Source organism: Bathycoccus prasinos, assembly GCF_002220235.1.
Source record: "Bathycoccus prasinos genomic : Chromosome_3".
NCBI classification, from domain to species: Eukaryota; Viridiplantae; Chlorophyta; class Mamiellophyceae; order Mamiellales; family Bathycoccaceae; genus Bathycoccus; species Bathycoccus prasinos.
The window spans coordinates 768,563-789,518 of record NC_024006.1 but is presented as its reverse complement, the minus strand read 5'-3'; the positions used below and the strand labels follow the sequence as shown (position 1 = coordinate 789,518).

At 47.7% G+C, this 20,956-nt stretch overlaps 10 protein-coding genes across 10 annotated transcripts; 6 read left to right on the top strand and 4 right to left on the bottom strand.

Annotated features, from left to right (window-relative positions):
- Positions 1–265: 265 nt before the first annotated feature.
- On the top strand, positions 266–2,815 carry Bathy03g04160 (predicted protein; the record flags this gene model as incomplete). Its single annotated transcript, XM_007514283.1, has 1 exon — positions 266–2,815. The coding sequence occupies one exon, from the start codon at positions 266–268 to the stop codon at positions 2,813–2,815; it is 2,550 nt and encodes an 849-aa protein (XP_007514345.1).
- Positions 2,816–2,900: 85 nt separating this feature from the next.
- Bathy03g04150 (predicted protein) lies at positions 2,901–4,685 on the bottom strand (the record flags this gene model as incomplete). Its single annotated transcript, XM_007514335.1, has 1 exon — positions 2,901–4,685. The coding sequence occupies one exon, from the start codon at positions 4,683–4,685 to the stop codon at positions 2,901–2,903; it is 1,785 nt and encodes a 594-aa protein (XP_007514397.1).
- A 58-nt stretch (positions 4,686–4,743) lies between these two features.
- Bathy03g04140 (unknown protein) lies at positions 4,744–5,103 on the top strand (the record flags this gene model as incomplete). The annotated part of the gene is made up of 1 exon (XM_007513841.1): positions 4,744–5,103. One exon carries the CDS (start codon positions 4,744–4,746, stop codon positions 5,101–5,103), a length of 360 nt encoding a protein of 119 aa, XP_007513903.1.
- Positions 5,104–5,231: 128 nt separating this feature from the next.
- On the top strand, positions 5,232–8,345 carry Bathy03g04130 (predicted protein; the record flags this gene model as incomplete). Its single annotated transcript, XM_007513870.1, has 2 exons — positions 5,232–5,555; positions 5,736–8,345. 2 exons carry the CDS (start codon positions 5,232–5,234, stop codon positions 8,343–8,345), a joined length of 2,934 nt encoding a protein of 977 aa, XP_007513932.1.
- Positions 8,346–8,440: 95 nt separating this feature from the next.
- Positions 8,441–9,142, bottom strand: Bathy03g04120 (unknown protein; the record flags this gene model as incomplete). Its single annotated transcript, XM_007514263.1, has 1 exon — positions 8,441–9,142. The coding sequence occupies one exon, from the start codon at positions 9,140–9,142 to the stop codon at positions 8,441–8,443; it is 702 nt and encodes a 233-aa protein (XP_007514325.1).
- A 59-nt stretch (positions 9,143–9,201) lies between these two features.
- Bathy03g04110 (predicted protein) lies at positions 9,202–12,777 on the bottom strand (the record flags this gene model as incomplete). The annotated part of the gene is made up of 1 exon (XM_007513898.1): positions 9,202–12,777. The coding sequence occupies one exon, from the start codon at positions 12,775–12,777 to the stop codon at positions 9,202–9,204; it is 3,576 nt and encodes a 1,191-aa protein (XP_007513960.1).
- A 184-nt stretch (positions 12,778–12,961) lies between these two features.
- Bathy03g04100 (unknown protein) lies at positions 12,962–15,931 on the top strand (the record flags this gene model as incomplete). Its single annotated transcript, XM_007513967.1, has 1 exon — positions 12,962–15,931. One exon carries the CDS (start codon positions 12,962–12,964, stop codon positions 15,929–15,931), a length of 2,970 nt encoding a protein of 989 aa, XP_007514029.1.
- A 219-nt stretch (positions 15,932–16,150) lies between these two features.
- Positions 16,151–18,031, top strand: Bathy03g04090 (the record flags this gene model as incomplete). The annotated part of the gene is made up of 1 exon (XM_007513879.1): positions 16,151–18,031. The coding sequence occupies one exon, from the start codon at positions 16,151–16,153 to the stop codon at positions 18,029–18,031; it is 1,881 nt and encodes a 626-aa protein (XP_007513941.1).
- Positions 18,032–18,153: 122 nt separating this feature from the next.
- Positions 18,154–19,131, bottom strand: Bathy03g04080 (unknown protein; the record flags this gene model as incomplete). Its single annotated transcript, XM_007513919.1, has 1 exon — positions 18,154–19,131. The coding sequence occupies one exon, from the start codon at positions 19,129–19,131 to the stop codon at positions 18,154–18,156; it is 978 nt and encodes a 325-aa protein (XP_007513981.1).
- Positions 19,132–19,376: 245 nt separating this feature from the next.
- Bathy03g04070 (ion channel putative) lies at positions 19,377–20,944 on the top strand (the record flags this gene model as incomplete). Its single annotated transcript, XM_007514158.1, has 2 exons — positions 19,377–20,902; positions 20,935–20,944. 2 exons carry the CDS (start codon positions 19,377–19,379, stop codon positions 20,942–20,944), a joined length of 1,536 nt encoding a protein of 511 aa, XP_007514220.1.
- Positions 20,945–20,956: the final 12 nt, after the last annotated feature.

The following is a 20,956-nucleotide window of genomic DNA, read 5'->3' as shown; positions in this document are numbered from 1 at the left end:
AAAAGCAGTGGTGGAAGGGGAACGCGGGGTGAACGCGGAGAGAAAGAGAGAGAAGGAGAGAGACAGACAGAGAGAGACTTTTATTATTGCGAGTGGTGGTTTTCGACGGGGCTTTCTTTCTTTCTCTCTGAACAACAACAAGAAGAAGAAGAGACAAAAGAAAAGAATACGAGAGAATTTTTAATAACGTTGGACGTTGGAGAGGCACCCGGAAGAGAAAAACGCTGAGGCAGTCAACATCATTTCAGAGAGGGAAAGAGAAACGATGAATACTCACGAAAACAATCAAAACGATACAAACGACCAGCACGAAAGAAGAGAAGAAGAAGACAACAACAGCGAAGAGAAAACGGCGTCGAACACGACGGAAACGCGATCGATTTTTACAGGCTCGAATCACACGTACTCGGACCACTCGAGTTCAGACGAAGATGAAGATTTTGCGTCGGTCGGAGACGAATGCGCGGCACGAAATATTACATCGGCAGAAAACAATAAAGAGTTTGACGGCGAAGAGAGCGATTATTACGAACCGAGAGATTCCTTATCGCAATTTTCTGGGTCGGACAGACACTTGGCGGAAGTTTTAGATCGACAGTTGAGCGCGATGGGCCAATCGTGCGCGGACGAAAACTCGTTAGACCCGGAAGACTTGAAGGCGCCGAGCGTACAAACCGACCCGACGAACCCGAACAACGATATTTTGAATTCAGATATGGATGAAAGCGTGAGTGGAGGCGGGACGCCGAGAGGGATAGAAGCGGAGTTGCGAGATCCCACGAAGTTTACGCTAAAGAATTTAGACACCGGGGCGGAATATTTAGTCGGAGAGGAAGCGGCGAACGCTTTGTTGCACAAGAAGAAGAAAGAAAAAAGCGGCGGCGGCGAGAGGAGGAGCGAAGACAGGGAAAATGCACCGACAGTGACAGACTTAACGACTGGGACAGTCATGTCTGTGGTGGAAATGGAACGGAACGTAGCTATTGAAGCGGTGACGTCGCCGATTTTGAACGAAGTCGAGAGGAGAGAACGGCTGTCGATGAAAGAAGAAGGAGGAGAGCAAAGCGAAGACGACGGTAAGACGAAGAAGAAAGGAACGAGTAGCACAACAGCGGACGTCGTCGGTGATAAAAAATCGACGACGAAACCTAGGAATCCCGGCCGGTGGTTGAAGAAACGATCGACCGAGGCTTGGAATAAAACGAAGGAGGTGAGTAAAATCGCGGCGGAGAAAATCGTAGAGACCAAGTCGCAGTTGCAGCATTCGCTCGAGGATCGCAAACAGGAGAGAAGAGCGCAAGAGGAAGAGAATAGCTCACACCACGCTCAAACTATAGTCAAACCTGGTTGCGAAGAAGTTGGTCAGTACCTCAAAGTGCACGTGAATAGGAAAGGGTTCAAAGATTTCTCAAAAGTTAAAGTGATTCAAAGCGTCAAAGGCCACGAAGGCGCCGTCTGGTGCATGAAGTTTTCGCGAACTGGCAAGTTCTTAGCCACAGCTGGTCAAGATAGAATTGTTCGCGTGTGGACTATTCAGTGCATGAAATCAGAAGCGCCGGAAAATGCAGACGAGTCGGAAAATTACCACGAAGACGGCGAGATCAAAACGTGTTCGTTCAAAAAGCGTGGAGAATCGATGTTCAAAGACGTTCCGTTGCGCGCATACGTCGGTCACAAAGGGGACGTGTTAGATCTGTGCTGGTCGCACACGGATTGGTTGCTTTCTTCGAGCATGGATAAAACCGTTCGATTGTGGTACACGACTATGAATGAATGCTTGAGAATTTTCGCGCACCAAGATTTCGTAACTGCGATTGATTTCAACCCGGTGAATGATAAATACTTTGTCTCTGGGAGTTTAGACGGTAAGTTGAGATTATGGAACATTCCCGATCACAGAGTCGTTGACTGGGTGGATATTGGAGAAATGGTTACAGCGGCGTGTTTTCAAAGCGATGGTAAATGCGTAGTCGCCGGATCATATCGGGGGAAGTGTCATTTTTACCAAACCGTCGGCTTCAAGTTTGAGTATCTCACTTTGCTCGACATTCAAAATCGCCGGCAAAGAAATCCGATGGGCAAAAAGGTTACCGGCTTACAATTCTTTCCCGGTGACGATCGCAAGTTACTCGTCGCATCGAACGACTCGCGGTTAAGAATTTATGACGGTTACCAGTTGAAGACAAAGTATAAAGGGCATAAGAATAAGAATTCGCAAATCAAAGCGACGTTTAGCGAACGCGGTGACTTTATAATTTGCGGTTCCGAAACTGAGTACCTTTTTGTTTGGCCGACGGTGAATACTTTCATCCCGAGCGCATTTCATGGCGGGTATAAAAAAGACAAACACGCGACGTACGAAACTTTCGCCGCACAAACCGACATCGTTACGACGGCTGTATTCGCCCCAGAAGAAGTCATCATGGCGCGAATGCCAGAAAATGAAAAGAGCGCTTACGTATCGAGAAGAAAGTCCGATCAAGAGGAGATTGAGAGCTTGCGAATACTAGCGGCGAAAGAATTGAGTGAACAAGTAAAACAGTTGCGAATGAACTCCGAGGGAAACGAGAAAAAAGACGATAAAAAGGATACTCCGGCGTCTTCGTCAAATAGCATAAAAGCTCAAGCGTCGAAATGGGCTTTGGAAATCGCCGAGGCCAAAAAAACGTGCGAAGCGAGCTTTCGCAAAGCCGCTGGTCTCGGACAAATAATAGTTACCGCTGGTTACAGCGGTGAAATTAGAATATTCGAAAACTGTGGACCACCTGAGCAGCTGTCGTCGTCTCAGGTTGGGAAGTCTTCAAATAAAGAGTGAATGGACACTGAATTAGAAATAAATCGTCACGCGCTACCAAAAATAACAATGCAAACATGTCGCTAAAACTATCGACTAAAAGTATCTAATCGTCATCCGGTACTAACCCGGTTCTAAATCTAAACCCACCACTACTATCATTCTCTCGCGTTCTAGGAGTAGGCTCTGCAGACCCTGCGTTTATCCTTCGCATCGCAGCTATGACGTCATCTCTCCCTTCGGATTCCTTTGTGTTCGTATTCATCGTCTTTGCTTGCGGCGCAGATCTTGCGAGGCGAGATTCTAACGCTGCATTTGCAGCCCGTAAACCCATCTCTCGTCGCTCGGCATCTTTCAACTTCACACGAAAGATTGCAGTTTCTTTTTCCATTTCCGCGAGTAACTCGTGAATCGAAGTGATGAGCCGAATTTGCGCCTCGTCGATAACAACTCCGTCCTCTTCTCCATTCTCATCTTCGTCGTCGTCGTCCTCTCCGTCTGAAGTAGCGGCGCTCTCATCGGGATTATTATTGCTACTACCACCCGTATCGCCACTCGCCATTCGAGTTAAAGCATCTATAAGTTCTTTTGTTGTCGCGACTGCTTCGCTCGTTCTCGTCTCGCACACAAAATCTGCTTCGGACGTGGACATTTCGAGAAACTCGTTTTGTTGTTCTGCTTCTGCCGAGCGTAAAGACGAAGACACGTTTTGCTCCTGAGATACGGGTTTAGCTTGCACCTGCTTCAACCAGCTCTGTAACATTTCAACGATGGGAACGTCTCCACTTTCAATCAGCGCTTGGATCGCGTTCGATTGTCCAACGCGTCTTTGCATTTCCCTTCTCTCCTCGTTCATAGCTTCCGCGAGATTTTGATAGTATACCCGATCCTCGTTTGCTACATACAAAGCTCGCTCTAACTCTTTCGATCGCTCCAACGCATCCGTTTGCGTGTTCTCGTACAAGAATAACTTTGACTTGTATTCTAAAACAACTTCCTCCAATTCGACTACTTCTCTCGCTAACTCGTTCGCGCGTTCTCGAGTTTCGATATACCCTCGCCTTGAAGCGTCTCTGTCGTTTGAGATGCTCTGTTGAACGCTCGAGTGTAACATCATCTCGCTCGAAAGCTTGTTCAATTCGTTTTCCAACGCCGTACTTCTATTCTTCGCATTGTTGAACGCGCTCGTTAACGATTCGTTTTCTTCCATCAAACTTTCGATGATCTTTTGGTTTTTATCCATCCCGCGCTTGAGACTTAATTTTTCAGTCGTCAAATCGTCAATCATGTTTTGCAACGAGGTGATTTCGTCTTGCTCGAGCTTGGACATTCCGTTACCCGTACTAATACCACCAAACGGTGTCAGCGTTGAACCTCTGCCGAGCATATCTGAAATCGAAGCCTCTCCTCCCATTTGTTCCTTCCTCCGTTTGGATTCTAAAATTCCCCTCTCAAAACTCGAGAGCCGTTGTTCTTCATTTTTATTCTTCTCCCTCTCCAAAAACTTGGAAAAAGAGTACGGCACGTCGTCGGCGTCGTCGTACCCATCCTTCTTCTTCGTCGGGCGGAAAATCGCTTCTAACTCGTCCATCGGCACGTCAATCGTGGCTTTCTTCTGCTTCGTCGGTGGAGCCATTTTCTTCTCCGGAGTCACGAATCGATTCACGTACTCTTCTGGATCGAAACTTTCATCCAACGACGACATCTTCTTTCTATCAATGTCAGCGTCCTCTTGCTCTTCGAAGCCACGCATATTCATCTTTACCGGCGGCGTCGCCTCTTCTTCCATCATACTACCCCCAGCCGCATTGTAACTCTCGTCGAAAGAAAATCGAGGCGGAGGCGGGGACATAAACGCCGCAACGCCTCCTTCTTCTTCTTCTTCCTCCATTCCGCGTCGCGGTTGTTCAGCTGGAGCGGCAGGTTGCATCGGCGATGCGTGCGCGACAATGTCTTCTTCACCCTTAGTATTACCATTACTATATCTTACCGCATCTGGTGCCATCGTAAATGCAAACGTTTCGGTCGTATTCGCTGTTTCTTCTTCTTCTTCGTTTGTCGTCGGCGTCGTCGTAAAAGTCATTTTCATCGAGTCATCACTTTTTGGTTCATCACCATCTGCAACTAAAAATGGTGGTTTCGACGCCACCCTTTCCCCTAACGCGTTTTGGTGGTCCTCGTTCTTCGCAAAATTCAAACCAGAGATTGAAGAAACGTCCTTCTTCTCCTTCTTCGCCGCTTTCTTCTTTCTGTACGCGTCCAACTGCACCGTTGTTATGATAAGAAGTGAACACAACAAAACTCGTTAATAATTACATCCATCAAAAGAAGAGACGTTTGTGGGAAAAAAAAGAGAGAGAAACATATGCGCGTACCTTGGCCCGTCCCGCGGCTTTCGCGCTGTTGTTGTTGCTACTCATCGGGCAAAAACGATGTAATGAAGAGAATACTTTCTTCTATTTCAGACAAAACCGCCGCTCATTATTTTAAATCTGTGAGGCGTGCGTTTATGTGCGTGTGTGTGTGTGACGCATTCTTTTCTTTGAAGCGTGCGAGACGAATCCCCTACTTCTTTCGCCCCCTCGGAGACAGACACATCATCATGACGAACAAAAACAAGAACAAAAACAAGAACGAGAATAACATGAACAACTCGAAAGAAGAAACCGAAGGGAGGGACACGCCTCTCTCTTTATACTCCGCGATCGTCGGAGGGGAAGGGCAGGATTTCGTGGCGACGACGCTGAGCACGAGCGCGCAGGTGTGTGACACGTTATAAACGAGAGCGTTTTAGATTTCATTTCCCCATTTCCCCGGATTTTCAATCGTGTTGTCTCTCTCTTTGCTCTCTCTTTCTCTCTCTTGCGTTGGTACGATGATGATAAGCGTAATAAATTCTGATTTCTTCTTCTTCATCTTCTTCTTTTTATGACGATAACAGGTCGAAGCGGCGGTGCAAAAAGTCCAATCCTCGTGCGCGTTAAAAAATGCCTCCGGATGCGAACAATACCTCGGCTTGTTGGATCAGTTGGAGATTTCGCGACCGCTGGCGTATAAAAACATCTTGGACGACGCGTCGGAAGAATTACTGACTAGGATTAAAATAGCACCGCAAGGAAATTTATTGAGTTTATTGCAAGCCTCGTTCCCGTTTATCGGCATCGAGGAATTGAAACGGATCCCGTTGACTATTCTCGAAAGATTGAGTCCGGTGCCGGCGAACTATTTGAAACTGATATCGAGGGATTTGAGTATTTTTAGGCAGTGCTCGTTGAAAGTGCAGAGACAGGTGTGGGCGATGGATAAGGGGACGCTGAGGAAAAATTTGTCGAGCGTTTTAGATTCGTACGGAGAGGAGAAGGAGGTTTTGAGGAGACACTCGTCCATCGAGGACGTGCAGTTGGCGCCGTTAGTCCCCGAGGAGGATTGGAGCGCGCCGAGGAAAGAGTCCGAGGAAGACTTGGGTGGCACAGGAAGACAATCGCGCGGAAAACAAGTAGCGACAGCAGTAGGGGCGTCGAAGATAGCGAATAGCAAGAAGAGTAGTAAAGCGAATGCAATGCAAGCAAGGAAAGAGGCGAGTAAGAAAGCGACGACGACGGCAGGGGCGAAGACAACGAGCGCTGCCGCCGCAGCTGTCGCGGACGTAGTCGACAACAAGGACGTGCAACCAAGGCGAATATTGCGGGGGAAATCTCCAGCAATTCATCGTTTACGTAAGGTTGTCGGCGATAACATCACGCTGTATAATGCCGTCGTCCGAGAGATCCGGACGAGGTATGCCAATACCGGGGATCCTTCCACGTGCGCGTTACGCTCGCAATTTCTCATGGCATTTCACGACGACGAGGTGCAAGAATTGTGTGAAATTGATCCCTCACACAGACTCGCGTGGCTCATGGATGCCTGCGTTCGCGACAGGTACTTAGATAATAGAAGATTATTAGAAATGGGGAACATTCTAGACTCTGCGGAGTTAGCCTCGAGGAACGACGTGAAGAATAAAGGCAAGGGGCAACCGCCAAAGAAGAAATTAAAAGTAAAGTTCACGTTTGGTGCTGCCGCGAAACCAACCGTTTCGGAATCAGACGGAGGCGCATCGGCGGTTTCTCGCGTTCAAAAGATTGAGGATGTGGTGGAACCAGCGGAAACGATTTTAGGGGACATGGGAATGATTTTACGAGATCCTCCGGTGTTTCACTTGCTTTTACACGAGACCATGCGCACGTTACAATTCGTGGTGAAAGACGAACGACAACCTAAAACCGATACGAGATTGAAAAAGTTGGCAAAATTTGTTTGTTTAGCGCTTAATTCAAGAGAATTGTTGCAAAAAGGTGATATGGCTGTGGTATCCGCGGTACCTCCTGAGATTTTAGGAACATTTTTCCCGATGCTCGCCGATTTAATGATTGAAAAAATGCTCTCGGAAGATTCCGACGACGAAGATGAGTCAGACGATGAAGAGGCGAAGGAGGTCGACGATGCGGATGATAATGGCTCCGACGAAGCTTCCGACGAAGCTTCCGACGATGAGGACGACGACGAGGATTTGGAAGAAAAGATTGAAAAACTGGCGGAGATGATTACAGAGTCACCGGCAATTCGCAAGTTTGCGCTCATGTACGGAATAATTTGCTTGAAAGCTCCGGATAAAATCTCCTGCAAAGCGGCGAGATTAATGTTTGAATCCGTCGCAAAAGCATCCAAAGACATCGACGTGGTTGATGACAAAGACACCTATCTCATGCTCGCTACGCGAGTGCGCGGTATGTGTAGTGTGAACCTCCCTCAATACAAAACAAAAGGCAAGAGGAAGAAGAAGAAGAAGGAAACGAATGGTTCGCAAAACCCTATGATTCCTTTCAGCTCTTCAAATCAGGTGTGGCGAGCTTGCGTCGGCATTGCTTTGACGAAAGCTTCCATTGGTTCGTACGATATCCACGAAAAAATATTGGACATTCTAGCGGAAGCGTCGAAAAAATCGAGACGAAATAAAATGTCAGCGGAAGAATTAGGCAAAGCTGTCGATAAGGTACTCATCGCGACGAAAAAAACGCGCAGGGTGCAGCGAAAGAAGAGAGAAGCGAGCAAAAATTACACGTGGGAATGCGAGCCGTTACCACCGGGAGCGACGGAGGAGAAGCCAGCAGAGAGCAAAGAAACCATCGCGTTGGCGCTTCGCAAACCTGGCGCTGGTTCTCAATCGCCATTCACCATGGACGATCTTCGAACGAAATATTCTGAATTCATGACGAATTTTGGCATAACCGAAAAAGAAGCGCCAGCTTTGTTCGCTTATTTGTCCAAAAAAGAAAAGATGAAGCGCAGTCGAAGTGGTTTAGGCATGACAAAGACGGGAGACGACGACGATAAGAAGAACGACAATCCCGACTCCGAGGACGAAGAAGAGGACGAAGAAGAGAAGAACAGAGAAGAAGATGGCGATACCATGGATGAAGTTACCGGAGACGACTTCGATAACGAAACTGGAGGAGTTGAAGTCAAAGACGATGGCGCTGGTTTAAAATCTCCCGTGATGGACTATTGAGAGAGAGATTTGATTTGAACGAATCGATTCGTTTGTTTTCTCTCTCGCTTGAGATTTTGTGATGCGCTACTATAGTACCAACTGGTACATAAAAACTAACTAAGGTCATCTATTTTCATCTGAATCGTTTCCAACTCCTTGAAAAACGTAAACAATTCCTCTTTCTTAAACTCTATCGACGTCGTGTCGTTCTTTTCCATGCGAAGCTCCAACACCGCGGTCACTTCGTCTCCTTTATCCGTGTTCGTCGCCGTATTATTTTTACTAGTTTTACTATCATACAAACTAACCTGCGTTCTCCAACACGCGGACTCTAATCTCTTCACCATTCCAAACGTGCCTCTCGCGAAACTCCTCTGTAACTTATCTTTATCTTTCGAAAAAATCTCGTGCATAGAACTCGCCAACTCCGCGCCGCACTCGTATTCCTTCAATAACTTCTCTGCCAAGGCATCCGCCGTCCAATCCTGGCCAACTGCTTTTTTCAAAATCAAGATTGCATCCGTCGCCAATTGCTCGATCAATCTTTCGAGTTTTTTTTCCTCCTCGTCTGAGACTGTTTTGTGGCTCTTTCCTCCTTCTCGTGGTTTGCGGTCGTCCTCACCATCACCGAACAGTTTCGAGTGCAATCGAGCCATCAATTTTCCTGTTTTCCAATTCGTCAAAGTTGACGCAAGGTGATGTCGATGATACGCGTCCACGAGGTGGTCGAGAAACTCTTGAAATCTTTCCGGAGAAGACGAGGAGCACTCGTCGCAGTTACGGACGGCGCTTGCGAATGCAGATGAGGAGGACATGTGGGATGATTGATCGTTGATGAAGAGTTATTATTATGTGAGGACATTATTATTATTACCTATTTGTCCTTTTTATTCTCCTTGGATTTAGCGTACGCGAAATAGGCGCCGGCAACGCCTCCTAACAAGGCGAGTTTACCGCAGGCTTCGCCGAACGTCTCCGGCCACTCAAAGAATCCTTTAATATCGTCCATATTAGGGGCAATCAGTCGTAAGAACAAAGGTCTTTGGGGAATTAAAACGACGTTGACTCTGCGCTCGACGGCTAAGGTTTTCGCCAGATGTTCGCGAATGATGGTTGGCGAGAGTGTTTCTAAAACGTCGCCGCGGATTTGTTCCGTGTTTACATACATTTTGTCGATGTCGCCGTTCAAGACCGGTAAGAGTTGAGACGTGAACATGGCGTCCACGTAGCTGACCCAGAAAGAGTTTTCCTCTTTGTGTTCTTGGATGGATCTCAGTTCGACTTCCTTCGCAGTTTGGCAGTCTTCCTCGGTCGGTCCTTCGCTAATTAACTGTTCAATCTCTTCCAGGGCTACTTTGGAGAGTTTTTCTCCGCTTTTCGGGTCGCACGCGAACACAACCATTATATCGCCTCTGTAAGATTCGCCGTTCGCTGCGTTCGGGTCTTGGTACGCGAACGAGGTGTTGGCGGCACAACTGTATATTTCGCCTCGTTCGAATCGCAGGCGAGCGAGTAAGCGGCGCTCGATGATGGCGGCAGAAATCACCGTGAGAAACTTGCTTCGAACTATCACCTGAGAGCCGGCTAAAGTTGGACCGTTGAAGTCCTCACCTTTTGCGATCGCAGCTTGCTTTAACTTCGCGTCTGGATTTTCAATCATCACCGGAAACGTTAAACTCGCCACGCCTTGATTTTCAATCATTTTCAATCGCACCCGTTTACTGACTGTTTTCTTAGGAAACTCAAACGGTGCCGGTGTGACTCGAGAGAGTTTCTCTTTCGAATCTATCGGGCGCGGAATAGAACCTATGTACTTTTCCAATAAAGGCAAAATCTTTTCTATATCGAACGCGCCGACGAGAACCATCGTAAAATGCGAAGGGTCCACGAAACACTCGTTGAAGTATCTACACGCTTTCTCCGCGTCCATTTTCGCGAGTGTTTTGAGCGTGATAGGTTCTGAAAGATACGAGTTGCCGTACGTCAAAGCGCGCTTGATTTCTGCAAATACTTTCATCGGGTCTCTCTTTGCATTCTTCACCAGCTCTCTTTGTATTTCGCGCAAAACTTCCAAATCGTCCTCGTTGCACTGATTTTCCACATTGTTGGAGAAGATCAGGTGCGTACACTGCAAAAGCACATCGATGTGATCTGGCGACGTTTCGCCAACGATGGATCTCTTATACGTACCTATATTTGGAACAACGTCGACTCTTTTCCCCGCCATGGCGTCGGAGAAAACTTCCGGTCTGTATCCAAATACGCCCAATTCGCGAGCAACAGTACCCGCGAAGATCGCGTCCTTATATTTTTCTTTTGGGACTTCCGATAATCCACCTCTGGCGACGACGCGCATCAAGACTTGGTCGTCCAAAAAGTTCGTGCTTTTCAACGCTATTTTTATGCCGTTCTTCAGAACAACTTCGGTTACGTCTGAAATTGAATGCGTCCGCGTGGATGCTATCGCCGACTCGCCTTCTTTCAGCGGTTGCGGATCCGCCATCAAACGCTCAGGAACGACGAACGTTTCCGAGTTTTCTTCAATTTCTCCGCGTCGCTCCTTTTCCGCCACTCGATTCACTGCTTCCCGTAAATCGTCTTCATTTGTTTTCTTCCTACCTTCCTGTAATCGAATCATGCAGCTTTTTGACACGCTCACTTCTTGCGCGTATTGAAAGACATCCTCCAAGGTGACTTTTTCTATGCAAGCGATAGCCAGAGACGCTTCTAATCCTGCACCGATGACCATGTCGCCGCGTAAGAAGTGTTGCACCAACTCATCGCGAGCGTCCGTGCAATACGTTTGATCTCTTTCCACATACAACTGTTCCATATCCGCTATTTGATTTAACTTGGCGATGCGCAATTCCTGCGCGCTGAATCCAAACAAGCGCGCTCTCGAGACTTCAGTCAAGACGCTCTCGAGTGCGTCTTTCACCTTGCTCGCTTCGCACGTCATTTGTACGGATAACAAAGCGCTCGTTCGCGACAAATGTTCAGAAGCGATGCCGGCGCTAAAAAAGTTTGGTTTCGGTCGTCTCATCAGTTTGTACAATCGATTATCCAAACACAATTGGTAACATTCTTGAACAGTTTGTTTGAAAAAATCTTCCGGAGTCGCGATTGGTTTTTGTTCCACGTGAAAGGTTGCGTTGACTACCGTGTTCGATAATTCGCGATCTACGTGACAGCACACGCGCGGTTTTGCGTGTTCTGGAAATGTCGGTCGAATAAATTTCGGCGGCGCAGGAACGTGCTCAGCCGGCGCTAGCGGGGAAAACAATCTGATAATTTTCTCCTTCACCACGCCTACGTCCTCGAAATCGCCGGTGACGATAACTGCCATGTTCTCCGGTCTGTACCACTTGTGGTAAAAGTTACGAAAGATTTCTCCGGGCGCTTTTCGAATAACCTCTTCCGTGCCAATCGGTGAGCGATCAGCGTATAAGCTCCCTTCACACAACGCTTCCCAATACGCTTGCGCTGCTCTCCCTCTCGCGTCTCTTCCCGATCTCCATTCTTCTAACACCGCACCTCGTTCGTTATCGACGTCTTCGTCGGAAATCCGCACTCCCCTCGCAAACTCGCTAAATATCTTCAACGACTCCTCCAGTACGTTCATATCGTCGATAGGTACGGTCAACTCAAACACCGTCTCGTCTGAACTCGTGTACGCGTTTTGACACGCCCCAAACGCGGCGCCGACCGATTCCAAGAAATTCACAATCTGAAACGTTTCGTACGACGTCGTCGCGCGAAACGCCAAGTGCTCAACAATGTGCGCCACGCCTCGCTCTTCCTCGTTCTCAAACACAGATCCAACGTCTACGGCTAATGCTAAAGCCGCTCGCTTTTCCGGTTTCTTACACTGACCGACGAAGTATCGCAAACCGTTCGGCAATCGACCTTCCTCGACGCCGAGTTTATCGAGCGCGCCAGTCGCCTCGTCCTCTTCTCTTTTCAGAGGAGGACCTAACGGTAACACCGTTTTAAAGTGCTTCTCCAAATCGTACTTTGGTATCGCGTTCGCATCTTCTTTCTTCTTCGTCGGTGTCATCATTCTCCCCGCGCGGCTGCTGCTCTCCTCGCTCTCATCATCATCACGTGAATAACTCCCAGATTTCGTCAGGACGTCTTGACTTAACTTCCTTGGCGGCGACGGTGAAAAGAGCGTCGATGTTGTCGTCGAAATCGATTCGTTATTATTATTTACCAGAGAAGGAGGAGGAGGAGACCGTGGTGGCGGCGGTGGTGGTGGTGGTGCCATCGGAGGAGGAGGAGGAGCGTGGATGCTAAAAGCGGACGATGATGATGATGATTCAACTTTCCCGAGCCTATTCTGCGAGGTTGTCGTCGTCGAACCACCCCCTCGTTCTTCTTTTTCTTCTTCTTCGACTTCCTTCCTGCTACCACCACCCCAAGGAACGAACGCCGGCGCGTTCGCGTTCATGGTTTTATATTTGTGTGTGTCTTTGTTGCGCTCTGATTGGAATGAGGTGACAGGTCTTCCTTTACTGGAAAAAGTCAAACTTCTTCCATTATCTTTAGTAGTATTACCACTGCTACTGCGATGGTTGAGGGAGTAAAAAAGAGCGAGAGATAATACATCATCGAGTTCAAAAGGGGAAGACACTATGACGACGCTGATTTTATCATCGCCTTCTTGTTCGTCTTCGTATATTCATCATCGAAAGAGTGGATGTTCTGAGAGTAGCATTAGGGGAATTCTTGGAACGAGAAAACAACATCGTCGTCGCGGAGGAGCAGCTCCGACCTGGGCTTTAATACCACGAGCGCATGAGAACGAGGAGGAGGATGAAAAGAAGAAGAATAAGATCGAGCTGCAAGCGGTGAAACCATTAGCTTTTGGTGCGCCGATAAAGAGGAGGAGAGCGAAAAACGCACCGACGAAACGGAAGCCAGAATTGAGCCAAAAGGAAAGGGCGATGTTTACAGCGCTGAACGCGCGTATTTTGGAATGCGCTTCGGCGGAGCAGATTGGAAAGATTTTGGAAGAGGAAGACGTATCGCTGTCCGATGTGAACGTATCTACCATATTTTCTCTTTTAGGGAGGAAGTGTAACTCGAAGAAGAAGAAGAAGACTAAGACGGATGATGGCGATGATGGTGATGATGATTTAGGCGGATGGAACGCGCTCGCGATTGAGCGACTGATGACGTCGGAGGCGTTTCGGGAGAAAGTGTTGTCGCGGTGCGAAAAAGATGGTTTCTCGAACAGCTCGAGGATTGTATCGACGATATTATGGAGCATAGCGAGAATGAAGCAAGGGAAGGTAGCGTTTGTGGAAAATGGTGGGTTTGAATCGGTCTGGGTGAGTTTGGAGAATGGATTAGAGCGCGTGTGCAAAGAGCAACGCACGCTCTTGTTTGAAAAGATATTTCCGGAATACATGCCCCCGAAATCTTGCGCGAGTATAGTGTGGGCGTATGCAAGCGTAGGAAAAACAGTCATACCCGAACATTTGAGAAATGCCATCGAGTCTATCGTCATAAAGAAGATTAGTGAGTGTAGCGCCGGGGATATCGCCGTTGCGACGTGGGGGTTGACGCGATACGGCGTGGACATTTCCGCAAAGAATCGTAACAAGTATTGGAAGAGCATAAAAGAGCGTTTGCTAGAACCAGAAGTATTTGAGAAAGAGATGCACTTAGAAAATGCAGCGAGATTGGTCTCAGCGAGCGGTGCGGTGAGTAGTGGTTTTTACGCTGATTTCGTGGTTGAATTGGCGAGGAAAGCGGCGAGGGATATGAGCTATAAAAAGAACGAGGGAAAGATGGGGACGCGCGAATATGGACACGTCGTCGCAATGCTCGTTGGGTTAGCGAGTAGTACTAGTAGCAGCGGTACTACTGATAGCGGCGATGGCGCGAGCAAAAGAGAGAGCGAAGAAGATACCGACAGGGCATTGATGGAAGCGTTGGATCCGATATTTGACGAAATCATCAAAACGCCACAGGTGTTCAAGCCAAAACAGTTGGCGCAGTGTGCGAATGCGATTACTAGGATTGTATTCTCGCGAGATAAGTCAAATTGGTACAAGGGGCACGATAGTCTACTTGAGAATGTTGGAATCGATATTGGAGATATTGGAGAAGTGCAGAAAATCCAGAATTCTACGCCGAGCGAGGACGAAGAGCGCCTGCGCTCGTCTTCATTTGATGTCGCCATACGAGCTTTGCAAAGTATTTTTCGGGCGTGCACGACAGATGCCAACGTACTCGCACAATTTGAAACGCGAGACTACACGAATTTGCTTTGGGCTGCGATTAAATCGCGCGCGAAAATCCCAGTTGAGTTTCTAGAGCAGTGCGAAGACTACGCGATTGATAATCTGGATGCGCTTAACGAGTTAGATTTGGTATATTTCACGTACAGTTTAGGGAACGCGCAAAATAGCGTAGAGGAGAAGAAGAAAAAGAACTACAACAACGAGACGTATAACCCAACTAGATACCTTGCCTACGCCGTGAGCAGAGCTGAGGAGTTGGCCAAAAATGGTGGCTTTGACGCCAACGTGCACATAGCGCCACTTCTCAATTCTTTCGCAAAGAATAAATTTAATCCTGGAATGATGCTCATCGATAAGTGCGAAAAAATCATTCAGAGCGAAAGTTCGGCGCAATCGCTTCGTCCAACCGTTGCTTCACAGATCATGTGGTCGTTTACGAAACTCGAGTACATCCCGAGCGACGAAACGCTGGAAAAGATTGAAGCCGCATGGCTCAATCCTTCCTCGGACGGACTCAATTTTCGAGACTTTCAGGAAGGATCGTCGTTGCTCATCTGGGCGCACGCAACGCTCGGTAAATTACCGTCTGCTGATCTTTTACTCAAGTTGACGACACCACCTACGAAAAAAGCGGCTTCGTTTTGGACACCCGTCTCGATGTGGATGACTTTTTGGTCGCTTTCGTTACTCTACGCCTGCGTTGCAACCACATCCGAGGGAAAAGCTGTCGTCGAGACTGCCTTGAATAATTTCTGCGAAAAAATAATCTTACCCAACGGTGGTATTCGCGCTGATTCGCTCGATAAGAAAGGCTTGGGTGCGTGCTACGCGTCCATTCTCCTCTTGAAAGGCACTTCTTTACAAATCGCGGCGAAGGAGGCTATGCCGGGAGATTTCGAGAAAGTTGCCAAAAAGCAGTGGATTTTACAAAAGCGCAAAGATTCGCAAACGTCAAAGTTACAGCAACAAGTCGAAGACTCTCTCAGACGACTCAACGTTCAGTTTTTTGAAGAACGTGAACTTGAAGATGGGTTGATGCGCCCCGATTTCTTCATCGAAAGCGCCGCTGTTGAGAATTTCCTCCTCGGTCACCGCAAAACACTATCACCGAACGCAAATCTCACCAAGGACATCGTCCTAGAAGTTGACGGTCCGCACCACTTCGCCATCTCCGCCTCGACCGGTCACAGAACTTTACTCGGTTCCACGGCCATGCGTAACTTCCTCTTAAAAGAACGCTTAGGTTTGCGTCTCGGCGTTATTCTCTTCGATGAGTGGGGTCAGTTACAAAGTTCATCGGAACGAGACAAATACGTCGAGAACATTCTCTTAGAAACTAGCGGCGGCGCGTAAATGTGCAATGTATCATAAAAGTAAATGGCCACTCGAACCAAAAATGGTTACTGTCTTTTGAAGATAAGACACATATCGTAGTATTTTTGAGTATATAATATATAGTAGGTGTTTGTAGGAATTAGAATTGAATTGTTTCATAGTTTTTGTCTTCGCATATTTTTGAATTCGAAATTCACACGTCGTACCTCACAAAAAAAAAGACGAGCGCGAGGCGCGATGTCCTCGAAGGAGTCGGGGGCAGAGCGCTCGGCGGAGGGGTACTACTATTGCAAAGTATGTCAACAGACGTTTTTCGGTACTTATGCGGTCGATTCTCGCTGCATCAACACCCGCAAGTGTGCCGGTGAAGTGCGCAAGTGTGCCGGTGTTCTGGAGGCGATTGCGTCGCCGAAGGAATTGTCGCTCACTTTGGAGAAGAGATTTTGGAGAGACTCCGCGAGGAGTGGAGATCCGTTTGAAATTTGGAAGCTCGTGACGGAATGCAAGGATATCTTCGTAACGCACGTGATCCCACGTTTGACGAGTCAGGATTTGAAGTGTTTTAAAGAAGTAAATCGAGCGTCGAGGGAGGTCGTCAAAGAGGCGCATGCGATGGAGAAACTGAAAAAAAAGTTTCAAATACGCGAGTTGACATCAGTTGCGAGCTTAAGGTGGGCTTTTAATCGTTTCGATGGCAACGAGGAGGACTTTTTTGCCAGCGTAGCAATGAGTGGCAATTTGTCGTTCGTTCGATGGTGTCGAAAATTTATGAAGTGGGATTACCGAGTGTGTACATACGCGGCGTCTCGAGGCGATATTGCGATGCTGAAGTATGCACGATCGAGGAAGAATCCAAACACAGGGAACAAAGTCTGCGAGATGAAGGGACATGGTGCTTGTGCTTGTAACGCAGCCGCAGATAATGGTTCACTGGAATGTTTGAAGTTTGCGTTCCAGGAGAAATGCGGCTGCTCTGGTAACTGTCAAAATAGAGACAATGTCCTTGATTTCACAGCTCGCCGAGGACACCTCGAACTCCTCAAATGGGCTAAAGAAGAGGCGAAGTTAGATTGGCCAGAAGGCGAGAGCGATGATGACGAACCGGATTTACTTAGTTTTACATCATGCAAAGCTGCTGCTCTTGGCGGTCACCTCGATTGTCTCAAGTATTGTCGAGAGAAAGGGTGTGCATGGGGGCTATGGGTGATGGAAAGTGCAGCGTTTTCGGGATCATTAGATTGTCTGCGCTACGCATGCGAAAATGGGGCGTCATGGTCATTTTTCGATTTTGATGAGGGATCTGAAATTTTTGATGACGGGGATGAGTTTTGGTATGGCGTTACGCAATATGCAGCCGCTATGGGATGGCTAGATATTGTTCAGTACTGTTTCGAGCATGGTGCCCCGTGGTCGACCTTCACGTGCGAATACGCCGCTAAAAACAATCACTTGGCTATGCTGCGCTACGCACTCGCAAATGGTGCATCGTTTGCACAAGATTATGACTGGGACGATATCTCCGAGGATTGGTTAGGTGTTGGATCACACTGTGCCAAAATGGGAAACCGGGAGATGATGGAGCTCGCTCATCAATCGGGCGCGGAATGGGGATCGCTGACGACAGAGTATGCGATTTTTTATAACCACTTTGACTGCTTACAATATGCATTTGAACATGGTGCAGAACACGCCGATCCAGGAGGATTTAGCATGTGGGAAGTAGAGGATGATTATGCTGATGACATCGGCGAGGCGGCCAGAAATGGCAACTTTGCAATGCTAAAGTATATCGTCGAAGTAATGAAGCGGGAAATATGTGAAAGATATTTTGACGACGAAGGAGACATGGAGGAACGTAATGCCGCAGCAAGTGGCTCTCTGGAGTGCTTGAAGTACATCCATTCTCTTCTCGAAGCGAAAGGATACCCATTCCTAGGACAAGCGTGCATTGACGCTGCCAGAAACGGTCATCTCAATTGCGTGCAATATGTCGTAGAAAACGCGAAGATGACGTTGAAGGAAGGCGCAGAGATACTTTCCGAAGCATGTGCAGAAGCGAAAAGACTCAAACGTTATACATGCCTCGAATACTTAAGGTCTCTACTTAAGCACGATTGATCTCCCAGTCGCTCCAAAAACACGATTGCTTTCAGAGAAAACAAAATTACATAGAAACATACTGGGTACATTTACTTTACAAAAGAGAGAGACATACGCATGCACATCTGCTACACTAAATCTCACGTGAGCCTATCGATGACTGATTTTTTCTGATCGCCTTTTTCTCCTCCTCCTCCTCCTCCTCCTTTTTCCTGCTGCCGCTGCTCTTTGTTACTATCGTTCTTATCCCCCTGTTTCTTCTTTTGCATTCTTCTCTTTTGCTTCTTGGTTGGCTTACCTTGCCCGTGCTGCGATTGTTGCTTCTGTTGCTGATTCATCGGCTGCATGTTCTGTTGCTGTTGCCTCAAACTACCGTTCGTAAACTTCTCTCTATTCCGTTTCTTATTCTGTTTCTTCTGTTGTTGTTGTTGTTGTTGTTGTTGTTGTTGCTTCTGCTGCCGTTTTACGTTCTTTCCCCATGCCGGCATCAACTTTGGCCACTTATTCACGGTCGATATCGTCGTTGGCTTCTCCCCCTCTTCTTCTACCTTCTTCTCTTCCTCTTCCTCTGGCGGCGGCGGCGTCTCGATCCTTTCCATCCCCAACAACCCGTCCTCTTCCTTCCTCCTCTCCTCTTCCTCTGCCTCCTTTCCAGCCTCCTCAAATTTCTGCACGTGATATTCGCACTCGTCCAAAACCAAGCTCTCGAAGCACTCCTTCTCTCGCCATCGCTCGATGTTCCTTCGCACCCTCTCCAACTGCTCCGTCCGACACTCGCATATCTTTTCCACCAACACTGAAATCTCAATCGCAAATCTCTGTCGGTATAAGCTCGCAATTTTTTCATTCTCGTGCATAACCAGCGAGCTAATCACGTACATCATGGATGGCCTGTATTTCGGTTTCATCGTTTGCGAGTATTTTGAAACGATGTTGACGATTGATTTGTATCTTTTGGAAGCGTCGTTGATTGCTAAATCCGTCAGCGAATCCAATTGGTCTTTGGACCCGGACTTTAAGGTTTTAATTTGGTGTATGAAGTTGCGTTCCCAGTGCATATCATCACCTGGCCCCGCAGAGGATGATGGTGCCATGTCGTGTAGTCGTCGCTCGGTCATTCTGTGCGTTTGTGTGTCTTGCGTGTAGAGTAGTATAAGGTTAATCAGTGACTTTTCCGCGTAAATCAAGTGACGAAAAGGATGAATTCGGGAAAACAACACCACAAATTTAACCGCTTTTGTGTGATAAAACACTACTCCACTACTGCGCCCGCGTTTTATCTCCTCTCTAGATGATGAAGCGAGCAAAAGAAACGACTCGACCGTGGCCATAATAATGAAATCTCCTCCTTCTCGTAAAAGTGATGACGACGGCGAAAATGTTTGAAGAAGCAAAAACAAGAATAACGAACAGCTACTCCGGATGGCAACCAGAACCGGACCGGGATTTCGTCAAAGAAGTACTCTTAAAAGAGTGCGAAGAGAATCCAAATTCGTTTCGAGAGGAAATTATCAACACGAGGACGCCGTGTAAACTCATCGGAGGGTTTAAGGAGACAGAATTTGAGTGCCTCTCCAGTTGGTCGAACGCGTATTTGCGAGAGAAGTGCCGAGAGGAAACGGAGACGGTCATTGTTGAGGTTAAAGAAGATGACGACGATGTTGAAGAAGACAAAGAAGAAGAAGGGGAGGAAAGAAGAAGCGAATTCGGGAAAGGCACTCGAGAGCGAATGCAATTCGCGGATTTCATGACTGCGTTTGAACGAGGCGACCACTCGAAATATCTCTCCGCCAGCAACGGCGAACGGTGCGATAAGCGCGACGGACGACCGGAGATATTATCCGTACCTTTAAAGAGTTTAGTAAACCCGTTTATGCTCTTTGGGAATGAATTGAGAAGGAAGCAATGGAGCAACGAAAAGCGCGAGCGGGATTTGACCGCGTTGGACGGGGAAGGTAAAGTGCCGCTGCGACCGAAACTCATGGGCTGGTCGGCAGTTTCAACCGTGAATATGTGGATGGGAAGAGGCACGAGAGGAGAAACGAGCAGTGGTTTACATCACGATTTCCACGATAACTTGTACGTCCTAGCGAGAGGGTTTAAGCGGTTCGAGTTGTACGCGCCGAGCGAGTGCGAGAAGATGTATTTGAAAGGACGAGCGACTCGCGTGTGCGAGAACGGGATGATTTGTTACGACGACGAGACGCCGAGTTACGGGAAGGATTTTGATGCGGCGAAAGAGAGAGTGGAGAGAGAGCAAAAAAGGTTGGAGAAGCAGTGGGCGATAGAGAGAGGTGAAGTGAAAAAGGAAAAAGAGAAGAAGGAGGAGGAAGAGGAGGAGGAGGAGGAGGACGACGAAGATTTCGAGTTTGACGAAGACACGTTCGTGGACGATTACGTAGACTCGGATGAAGGAGAAGAAGAAGAAGAAGAAGAAGAAGAAGAAGAGAAGGATAAAACCGCGAACAACAAGCGCCAAAAAACATATGAAAGAGGAAAGAAAAGAGCGTCAAAACCTCTCCCGAAAAGTTTTAGCACGGTGGATAGATCAAACCTCGATCGGTTTCCAAAGTTCAAGCAGGCGAAAAAGTTGACGTGCGAACTCAAAGCTGGGGAGATGTTGTACTTACCCGCCGGATGGTTCCACGAAGTGTTTTCCTCCGAAAAGAACGTGTTTCAAACCAAAGAAGGGTACGAAGGCCACATGGCTTTGAATTACTGGTTTCAACCGCACAGCAAAGAAGGCGTGGAAGTTGAAGGCCCGCATGGAGTCTCGTTAGAGACGCCGCCGAGTCGAAGAATGATTTGGGAACGCGACTTTGAGATTTGGCTGAATAGACAGAAATGGTACGAACCTCCGGAGATGGAAAAGTACGATTACGACATTCTGTCCGATACCGATAGCGACCCGATGGAACAAGAAAGAAGTAGAAAATTGAAAGA